Source organism: Eucalyptus grandis, chromosome 6 (genome assembly GCF_016545825.1).
Source record: "Eucalyptus grandis isolate ANBG69807.140 chromosome 6, ASM1654582v1, whole genome shotgun sequence".
In the NCBI taxonomy this organism is placed as follows: domain Eukaryota; kingdom Viridiplantae; phylum Streptophyta; class Magnoliopsida; order Myrtales; family Myrtaceae; genus Eucalyptus; species Eucalyptus grandis.
Window position 1 is genome coordinate 30,013,569 of NC_052617.1, and position 10,904 is coordinate 30,024,472.

At 40.4% G+C, this 10,904-nt stretch overlaps 1 protein-coding gene across 1 annotated transcript; it reads left to right on the top strand.

Moving 5' to 3' along the window:
- The first annotated feature begins 5,826 nt into the window (after nt 1–5,826).
- On the top strand, nt 5,827–10,575 carry LOC104442156 (mitochondrial adenine nucleotide transporter ADNT1). Its single transcript, XM_010055488.3, has 8 exons — nt 5,827–6,243; nt 7,374–7,422; nt 7,509–7,672; nt 7,975–8,012; nt 8,756–8,868; nt 9,078–9,191; nt 9,709–10,053; nt 10,220–10,575. Exons 1-8 carry the CDS (start codon nt 6,086–6,088, stop codon nt 10,301–10,303), a joined length of 1,065 nt encoding a protein of 354 aa, XP_010053790.2. The 5' UTR covers nt 5,827–6,085; the 3' UTR covers nt 10,304–10,575.
- The last annotated feature ends 329 nt before the right edge of the window (nt 10,576–10,904 follow it).

Sequence of the window (10,904 nt, forward strand, 5' to 3'; positions counted from 1 at the left end):
ATAATGCAGCCGACGTCATATCCTTGTTCCGAAAATTCCAAGCCCCGAAGATAGAAAATGAGAATCGAAGAGAGATGCAAAATCAGCAAAGAGAACGAGAGAATGGGTTCTTTTCTATCTTGTTTTTGGTGTAATATAATGACGAAGAACAAGCAAACCGTTGATCGAAAGCCAGAAATATTGGGCTATGGCTGAGAACTGACATAAAAGCGACAAATAATCAACATATTAACTATCTAAATAGCTAGTTTGACTAAGAGTCAAATTATGAAAAAACGTGCCTAAGCCCAACACATTTTTCTTGTTGTTACCGGTTAGTAGAGCGAACAAGAGAGAGAGTTTCTCGAGTAATGTGAGATAAGGTCAAACAAGTTTTTTGAAATACTTTCTTGCAAAACTCCTCTTATTCTAATGAGGAAGTGGGGGTAATTATTACAATGATTTCAATTGTATTTGCAATGTCTCAAGAATCTCAACCTAAATATTCTAAAAATGACATATTTGATATATATAAGAGATAGATATCAGTATCTATAAATGCCGTATTTAATACTGAATCGTAATTTAAACGCACTCATATATTTCCTCACATCATGAAAATTCGGGAGAGGAGTTCAAATTGGAGCCCTAATAAATTCAAGGCCATTAACAAGTTGAGTCGAACTCGATTTCACCCGCAAAATTCTAATTTGTCGGTGTGAAACAGCTAAACATGCGCGTAAAATGGAGGTTATGGCCACTTGGGCAGTGGACACGGCCGAGCTGGATTATCGAGTTAATGGATGGCCGAGCGAGCCATGGCTGTGGAAGGAGGAGGAAAGAGAGAGAAGCCAAAATTTTAATCTCTTCTATTTCAAAGTCAATATCCATATGTCTAGCTGCAATGCGCCACGAGTGTAAATAACGGCCCGTCACATCAGCTACTGACATGATATTATAAACAATGAAACATTTTCACATTTCGAAAAGCACTTCCTCGATGTCATCAAACTATCTAAGGTGAAACTCTCATCTCTAGTCGGGCTATAAACACTTTAATCTCGGAGACTCGGGTTCGAGATGTAAATGAGTTCGGCAACGCACGAGCTATTAAAACTAATTCTTAAACTAGTTTAGCTGGATTCTTTTCTTTTACTTGTTAGAAGATGAGTTTTAGATATTATGAAGGTTTTATTGATGCATTATTCACCTTGTGACTTAGCCAGATATTTGGCATATTATGTGTATCTTATACATGGTTCGATTTGTATCTAAATTTGCGATATGGTATTTTAGACTGTATTTTTTCTGGTTCGATTTGAGCCTTATGAAATGGCCGTAGTTGTACTATCAAAATTAAGCAAATCCAATCGTACATTCCTCTCATTTTCTCAATTAGATCGAAATTAAAGGTCTACTTTTCTTTTCTTTTCTTTTCTTTTTCATTAATATCGAGGTGATTTTGAACTAAGAGAGTACTAGATGAGAATGAAAGAGCACGCTTAATACTTTTGTGGCAACTTGCAAACTTAATAAAGTGAATCGATTATAAATAATAACACAACTCGTGCTTAAATTTAATATTAGTTTGAGAATTACAAAAAAGTTTCATTTGAAATCTTAATAGAGTCGAGATGAATATGAACCAATAAAAGGGATAATGACACGAATAATCCATGTATGTTGATTTAATATGCAATGTGATATCTGAATTTTCAATTTATTTAATGTGCTCCTTAGACTTTTTGTACATATTTAATTTAGTTCATGAAGTATATGAAAATATTTAATATCGTCAAGCACATTATACATTCCACACTGTACATTGGGCCTAAATTCAGTAATTATTTACGTTATTTTGTCCCCACAAAATGAGTCTTGCAGATAGACGCGGAACTTAATATGGTCGGATCGGGTCTACTCACCTAATCTCTCCAGCCCCATTTCTCTTACAAAAGCAACCTGCCGACCAAGTTATTCGGGCTTGACCCATTTGACTATCCGGACCGGAAATGTTCAATGCATCTGCTTTTAAGCTGGCCCATCATAACTTTAGCCGAAAATTGAATGTGAAAAGATTGCACGGCAGCCGCGTGCGCCATCACAAAATATCACGTGCATACATAGTCATACGAATGTGTTTGACACACGGTCTTAGGGTTCCACTATCAGCTTTGCCATAGTTGTATCGAATTTTCTACTGTACAATTGCGGATTGGCAAAAAAAATTCAAGTTTGATCATAGTTCGATGGGTCAAAGGAGAGTGATGTTGGCTAAATTTTTAACTGATTATCTAAATCCATATGTTAAGAGCATGTCATAAAATAGTATCGTCCGAACGGTGTCCATAGCAATGGAAACATGCCTAATTCACAAATACAAGTAATGTCCCCTACATTAGAAGGACCCAAACCAACTCGTATACCACCTCATGGAGACTCGAGAGATGACATCCAATCCGAGCCCTAACAAATCTGAGGCCATTAACAAGTCTGGTCAAACTTGATCCCCCAAAGCCCAAAGTTCTAGTTCCTCAATTATGGATGACCAAACATGTAAGTCCAACTTGGATAAGTCAATACCGATATATCTACTTAGCGACATCAGATATAAGAGTTAGAAAAAGAAAGGGACGGAATAATGAATATTTGTGCACCACTCAACCTAATATTTTCTTCTATTCTAGAACACGACCGACACTAAAGACGCGGAGAACAGACTGCGCGAAACGTCTGTCCATAGGACGAAACGAAGGGACGCCGCATGATGCATCGCCCCACGTAGACATCCTCATTAGACCAAAGCAAACACTGATTAAACTACGTGTAATAATGCACTTCTGCCTTCGCGCATGCGTGCCTGCTGTTCTTTTCGCTTATTATAATGTCGTTAGTGCAGTCCAGTGAGGTCTTACGCAACGCCCAAGTCGTGAAGCTTTGCGCTAGTTAAATGAAGGAAATGGAGGAGGAGAGCTGGAAAGGCTTCGATTGCTCGTTGAAGTTGCGCTTCGGGAGTGCATGTTCTTCGTCAGCAAATGACTGAGAATTCAAGGGATTGAAAATTGGGCCTTTGAGTTCGAGTTTTTTGAAGTTGGGTGGGGGTGGTGATGCAATCGCCATTGTCTTTGTTGTGGCCCATGATGGACAATTTATAATTTGTTTAAAGGGTCGTTTTCCAGTTTGCTGCCCATCTAGGGGTTTCGGCATCTTGGGTCTTGGGGGGGACTGGCCTCCTCTTCTTCGTTTTTCGAGCTCATAATTTTATTGGCTGCAATAAGATCTCCAAGCATACACAGCCCCTGCGAAATTCATTTGCTAGTCTATGGACTACTGTGTTATAGAGCAAGGTTAAATTAGGGTTTCTGGTGATATGTGTGATCGGTGCTTTGCAAATTTTTATATCATACATTGTTAAGAGTGTGATTCCACATTAATATGTATGTATTGCCTATTGAGAGAGAAAGAGAGAGAGACAGAGAGAGGTAGAGAGGGAGGGGGGTTTATTATCTTGATGAAAATGATTTTTATGACAAATTGAAATGACAACTCAACTTCTTTGCTGCAATTCGTTCAGAATAAGCAAACTTCTTCGCTGCTGTTGAAAAGTAGAGGGTCTTTTAAAGCATGATAAGAACATGAATCCATGTGGTTGGTTGGTTGACTTTGGATAAGAAGGGTGACCTAATTCTCCCGGTGCAAAAACACCTAAGCAATCGCATTAAATCCTATACGTTTGATTCCATGCATTGACAGATAGTGTGTTAATTATTGGGAAAATTGCACAATAAAAGGAAGATGTTTTGCCACATTTTCAGATTAAGGAATTCATTTTTCCTAACTTTAAGCATATTTGTTTTTTCTAGCTATAAATGATTTCGTGTTGACCGATTGCTTGCAACAAACCAAACACATAAAAAATCTAGAAAACTAATTTGCAGAAAATCCCATCATTCAAAGAAACATACTTGCATAATCTTATTTCAAAATTTCTTAAAAATAATTACTCACGTACTTTAATAATTAGTCAATAGAAAATAATTTCATTATCGATAATAATTTAAATATAATTATTTTTATAAACGATCATTCATTCATCTTTATATATAATATAAGCTCTCGATTTTTAAAAATATTTACAAATTATTGTAAATTAATACAAATTATTCTTTTAAGTTGGACAAAGTGATGAAATTTCGAGGGAGGAAGAGATGGTTTGAAGAGTAGGGCGCACCGATAGATGGACCTACCCACTCCACGTGGCGATGGCTGCTGGGACCCACCGGGCCCGAACCCCAACCCCGCCAATTGAAAAATAATTGAGGGCGTGGGGGCCGGACGGGGACCCCTGCGGACGCCGTTAGACGCCAGCTCCTAGGTTTCCGTCTGTTCTCCTGGTAGCCCCGGCGGCGGCGGGTCGCCGCCGCCGTGCCGGCTGTTGCCGTTTCGGGTAACCGTAAACCGCTTGCTTCCCACCCCACGCCTTCCTTTTTTGTTTCGAAACGCCACCGAATTTGTAGTCCCCAGAAGGGGAAGCGGAGGACCCTCCCGTAATTTCGCATGCTAACCTACAAAATGCGACCGCTGCAGCAAATTTCAATTTACTTTGCTCAGGAAAAGGATTAAAAAAAAAAAAAAGAGGACCATGTTACCTGCAATAATTGGTACTTAATTCGGACCGGCCGACGCAACCGGAATTTTGGTTAATTGATCCTGACCCATATATCAATTGATATCAAGATTCGATTTCGACTTATCGTGATTGGAAAATTCATTACGTTTCTTTTCTCATGATCTATATCATGAATTCTATATTGAGCGGAGAAAAAAAAACATTCTCCTTTAATTATGAAAATTTTCTTATAATTTGATTATTATTATTATTATTATTATTTCGTATAAATGCCCATGATTTTTGGAAACCGATCCATACGCGTTTTTAAGTTGATTCAAATTTATTTTCTTTTCCTTTAAAAGCTAAAGTGAGGAAAAATACTTTTCTTTCTTTCTTTTTTTCTTTTAAAGGGATAAAAATCTAGATAATATGATTTTGAACTCATATCAATATGTGATTTTAACATTCATTATTATATATTTCTTGCAATCTATTTCATGAATCCTATATTGAGTGGAGAAAAAAAACATTCTACTTTAACTTTGAAAATTTTCTTATAATTCGGTTATTATTTCATATGAACGCCCATAATTATAGGGAAAATCGATCGACATGTGCATTTAAGTCGATTCAAAACAGTGTTTTTCGAAAGCTAAAGTCAGGAAACTACTGGGATTCACCTCAGTGGCCACATTTCCAACATGGAATGAGGAGGTGAGGGGTTTAAATCTCCACATTCTCAGGGGGATGGGGTGGGAACGAGTATGTTTCAGAAGTAGGTTTCGACCCCACGCCCTGCAAGAAGCAGGAAAAAGTCTGAGAGTGAGTGTAGAGTAGGTATAGAGTATGACTGATAAAAAAAAGAAGAAGCTAAAGCCAGGAAAAAGACTTTTTCTTTTCGTTTCTTTTTTATTTCGAGTAGAAAAAAAATCGAAACGATATAATTTCGTGGCACAAGCTTTCTCTACAGTTCCCTTTCAGTACTGGAAGGTGGGAGGGATTTCCTCGTCAAAAACAGCGACCAAATAATTAAATTCCTCTTTGCAGCATCTTTTTTTTTGGGTCCCCCTCCCCCGCCCCCAAAAAGAGGGAAAAAAGAGGGCTTCACGTTCCACGTGGCAGCCACGGAGGCGCGAGTAGCGATCACGCCCGTCCACGCGCGCGCGTATGCAGAACGAGACAGAAGAAAAAGTCATCCCTCCCTTCTCTCTTCTATAAAAGCTAACGGCGTCAACACTCCCAGTCGCGCACACACACCGAGCTCGAAAAGCTGTTTGCTGTTGAGGCCTCGCTTTCGCCGCCGCCGCCGCCGCCGCCGCCGCCGCCGGATCCTCTAACTGATGCGGCCGCGCCGCCCTCAGTGATCGCCCGGAGATCCCCGATCCAGATCGTTCAGTTCCCCCGGAGCCGCGTTCCCTTTTTCTCCGTTCGGCAGGGCGTTTCTAGAGCGTTCTTTTGCCCCGGTCGGGTGCGTCGGGGTTCCGGTGAATTCAAATGGCTTCCGAGGACGTGAAGGCGAGCGAGAAGGCGGTGTCGACGATCGTGAACCTCGCGGAGGAGGCGAAGCTGGCCAGGGAAGGCGTGAAGGCCCCCAGCTACGCCGTCCTCAGCATCTGCAAGTCCCTCGTCGCCGGTGGCGTCGCCGGAGGAGTGTAAGCACCGCATTCCCCTTCCGAAGAAATGCGAAATCGCGGATGAGAGATTGAGAGCTGCGGGATTCCTCTCATTTCTCTTTGTTTCTTTCGAGTTTCTGGAGTGACTGCGTTTTTACATAAGAATGCTCACCAACGGAGAAGTTTTTTTTTTTTTTTTTTTTTTTGGCGACTGGGCGGTTACCTCTCCTGAGCCTGCTTGCCAGTGTGAGATTTTTTTGGGCAAATTGGAATGGCAATTTGTCGATTTTGCGTTAATCATGCGTTAGAAAGTAGGTGATTCGTGCGGAATGCGATGTTTCCAGTCTTTCGGAGATGGAAGATTGAATTTACGCCCTTAATTTTCTTTTTCCCCTCTTTTGCTTGTCTTGGAGGAAGTGGGCAATTTGAAAGGATTTACCGTTGTACTCTCCTGCTCATTTCTAGTTTACTTTGATGATTTTAGCGTCTGAGGATAGGAAAGGATTAGAATTGAAACCGCGTGCTAATTCTTTGCCTAGAGAAAGGAGCCATGTTAAGTTTAGTTTTACAGGGGGGAGGCTGAGCTAGAGTCATGTGACCTTAGTTTTAAGTTTCCCCGGTCAGCCTTTCGCCGGCCGGGCCTTTGGCAAATGAAGCTCTGGTCTTTCTACTGAGAATCGATTATTCACGTCACCTATCACGTCACTCTCTATTTTATAATTCTGTACTCATGAACCTTGTAAAACTCTAAACTTAGATTTTTGATTGATCCCCGATTTCTTGTACAAGTTTAAGCAAGTTTGTCTTGTACATCCTCCACTGACTTTTCTTGGAAATAGACCTGATGTTGTGTGATAGCATTTTTTTCTACGTCCATGAGATAAAGGCTGAACAACTGTCTGGGCTATGAGAATGGCTTTGCTTGGTATAAACGATAGGAAAAAAAGACGAGAACAAATCTTTATTTATTCTGAGACATATGAACTGAATGTGGTCTAATATTGGTCTAGTTGCTGCTATCCTTGAGTTATATAGAACCTCTCATGGAGGTTTGATGCCACCGTGCTGCCCTTCAGTCCTCAGTTTGTATTTTGTTTGTTCATTTCCATTGACCGAGATGTGGTTTGTGGTCATTGTGGCTGACCTAGAGTATATGCATGGTTGTATAGGTCACGCACTGCCGTTGCTCCATTAGAAAGGTTGAAGATATTGCTGCAGGTTAGTCATCCAGCTTTCCCCAACTGTCTTTCATCGTCGTACCGATCCCTGCAGCAATGGTGATGCACGGATCACATGACATGCAGGTTCAAAATCCCCATAGCATAAAGTACAATGGTACAGTTCAAGGCTTAAAATATATATGGAGAACTGAGGGCTTCCGTGGACTGTTCAAAGGCAATGGTACCAATTGTGCTCGTATTGTTCCAAACTCTGCAGTCAAGTTCTTCAGCTATGAGCAAGCTTCCAAGTATGACTGGCAAAATTCTAGCAACTCTTAACTTTGATTTCTGGTGTCAAATTGTCATTGCTAGTCTTTTCTTCCTGGGATTTCATGTTATAATTGCATAGGATGCATATCAATAGGGAAAGACATGTTTTCTCCAAATTCCTGCCCAATCTAACTATTAATAGCTTTTAGATGGCTTCTCTGGTCATTGGTTTCCTGTTTACCATTTCCACCATTTTGGCCCCTCTTCATATGCTTAAATACCTGGAATATTTGCCCCTTTATTTCTTCTGCTGATATTTCTGCCTCTTCCTTATCATCAGGGGAATATTGTTGTTGTATCAGCAGCAGACTGGCAATGGTATGTCCATCCTCGTTGCCTTATTGTTGATTTTGCATTTTTGTGTTGCTTGATTAAATACTTGTGATGCTTGTGCGCTAGCAATTTTATTGTCTTATATGCGCTTTACCCTTTTGCTGGTTAGACGTTTGCTTTACATTGGAACTTGATCGCTGGCTGAATCAGATGACTAGGGGAAATATTACTGTTGAACATAAACCAACAACTTAATAATTGTTAAAGTGGCTAAGGCTGAGTGCTTCCCTCTTAAGTAATGGGGTGGCGTGGTATTCCACAGAGAGAGGTTTTATTTTACTCGTGGCGCACTTATGTGTGTTGGGGTGCATATTGTTGATGGGCCTCCAAGGCCGCTCTGCTGGCCTAGTTGTTGCTGTCAGAGTCAGTGGTTTTGCCCTAAATTTATCTCCTCTCTCTCTCTCTCTCTCTCTCTCTCTCTCTCTATAAAAATGTACAGAAAGATGTTCTAATAATCATCAAAAGAAACATGCTGCAATGCTCTCCATGTGTTTGGGACACAATCCTAAAAATCTTTTGGTATTCTTGTATATTGATTTTTTAATATCTTTGGAAATATCTGAGAGTGACCTACCGATCAAGAAATGTAGAGTATATTCAAGAACATTGCTTAAGTCGCATCAATTATTTGAGTGTCACAAAAACTGTATACAGTAAAGTTTTGGCAATGCAATGGAAATGTTGTGCACGATTGTCTCATTCTCTCTTTTATTGTTTGTTTCCTACAGAAGATGCTCAACTCACTCCCCTTCTACGTCTTGGGGCTGGGGCATGCGCTGGAATAATTGCAATGTCTGCCACTTACCCCATGGACTTGGTACGAGGCAGGCTAACTGTACAGGTACATTTCTTAGTCTTTTCAGGCTGATTTTTAGCATTGTTCTGATATCTTCTTGGAGGCACGGTCGACCTCGTTGGGGGAATTTTTCTGTTGATAACAATTTAGTCAGACTAGCTAATGTAAACAATCTAAACGAGAATATATGCTTTCTGCCTTTTCGACTATTTTTGTGCTTTGGGCATTTAGAATTTCCCTGCTCATACCTGCAGACAGAGAACTCCCCTTATCAGTATAGAGGAATGTTTCATGCACTGTCATCAGTGCTCCGTGAAGAAGGTCCGCGGGCCTTATACAAGGGGTGGCTGCCTTCTGTCATTGGAGTGGTAAGTGACTCTCTATTTGCTTTTCATGACTGCTATCACATCTTCTCTACTAGTCGGAGTATGTGCACATGCATGTGCTTTCCACTTCTCCTGACCCTCTCTATGTTAAAATTTTGCATTTCCACAATGCATTCATGAAATAAACCTTCCTTGCCCCTGCTTCCTCCCATCCATTGTGACATTGTCGCGTTCAACAAATACTGGTTGATGATGCCTTTTTTCTGTGAGAGATCCTCCGTGCTTAAAGTCCTTCAAAATGTGTATATCCTAAAAGGCATGCTTAGGTTGCTATAGCATCTCTGCTTCCGTATGTTCACTGAGATTGTGAGTGAATTCTACCGGAGGAAGCAGCATCATGCATAGCCCTAGTGCTTGAGGGCATGCGAGACTCATAATATTTCGTCAGAACTGTCTAAGAGCTTTTCTTTCCTTTTCCAGTGGGCAATATTGCTTGCATACACGTGTTGTTCCTTTTCTTGCTTTGAAGAAATAATGATGATTCTCTTCTTTTCTGCAGATTCCTTACGTAGGTCTCAACTTTGCTGTATACGAATCTCTGAAGGAATGGTTAATAAAGAACAGACCATTTGGACTAATGGAGGACTCTGAGTTGAGTGTCACTACAAGGCTTGCCTGTGGAGCTGTTGCAGGAACTGTTGGTCAAACAGTGGCTTACCCTCTGGATGTGATACGCAGAAGAATGCAAATGGTGGGGTGGAATAATGCTTCTTCCATAGTAACAGGTGACGGAAGAGCTAAGGCTGCTCTTGAATACAATGGCATGGTTGATGCATTCAGGAAAACTGTGAAGTATGAGGGCTTTGGAGCATTGTATAAGGGTTTGGTTCCAAATTCTGTCAAGGTCAGTTATATCTTTAGTTAAAACTTGCCCTTTTAGAGGTTTTAATAGTGTAAGGCCTAGGGAGCATTGTTAACTTAGCAGTAGACACAATTTTGTCAATGCATTTGCTAGTCTTTGCTTAAACACTCTGTTTTACATTTCTGAAAATTGCTGCTTTCATCCTCAGGTAGTTCCATCCATCGCCATCGCATTTGTGACGTATGAGATGGTCAAGGATATATTAGGAGTTGAAATCAGAATATCAGATTGAACTTTGGAGCATTCTCTGGTGTCCGTCAAAAGTGTGGTATTTTTGTAGGGCAGGGTTAGAAAAAAGGGTGGAGGTTGCTCTATTCTTCTCTCTAAAAGTAAGTCTAGAATATGTAATCCAGCTCTGATAATTGCTCCCCCTTTGTTCTCGTATTGATGTCTTGTTGTGAACTTGCTGTAGCTGTTGGCTTCTCATTCATGTGTTGTGTCAATAAGTATGTAGGAGGAATAAGGCAAGAAATACAGTTCAATGGCTTTTGATGCTGTGTGAAAGCTATTTTTTTTCCCTTCTGAGATTATACTGGAGGGCTGTTCACTGCACTTTTCATTTTTTAATAACTCACTGGATGCAGTTTAATATAAGAAGAAAGAGTCCAATCACTGTCGCAGTATATTTACTTGCTAATTTACATTTTAAATACAGATTATACTGTGTAGGTGATGGATACTCTTTGCACCTTGTTTTTAGACCACAAATCAGGCTAGCCTTCGCGTAGTGTGGAATATCCTTGAACAATTGAAACGATGATTTTTCACTTTATGTAAATCCGATTGTACTACAGTGGAGACAGGACTCCCTCGTATGGGAATCTCATCATCAC

Coding starts and splice junctions, on each gene's coding strand:
- LOC104442156 (XM_010055488.3), top strand. CDS start 6,086: ATGGCTTCCGAGGACGTGAAGGCGAGCGAGAAGGCGGTGTCGACGATC. Junction 8,013..8,755: donor TCAGCAGCAGACTGGCAATG/GTATGTCCATCC, acceptor TGTTTCCTACAG/AAGATGCTCAACTCACTCCC. Junction 10,054..10,219: donor TGGTTCCAAATTCTGTCAAG/GTCAGTTATATC, acceptor TTTCATCCTCAG/GTAGTTCCATCCATCGCCAT.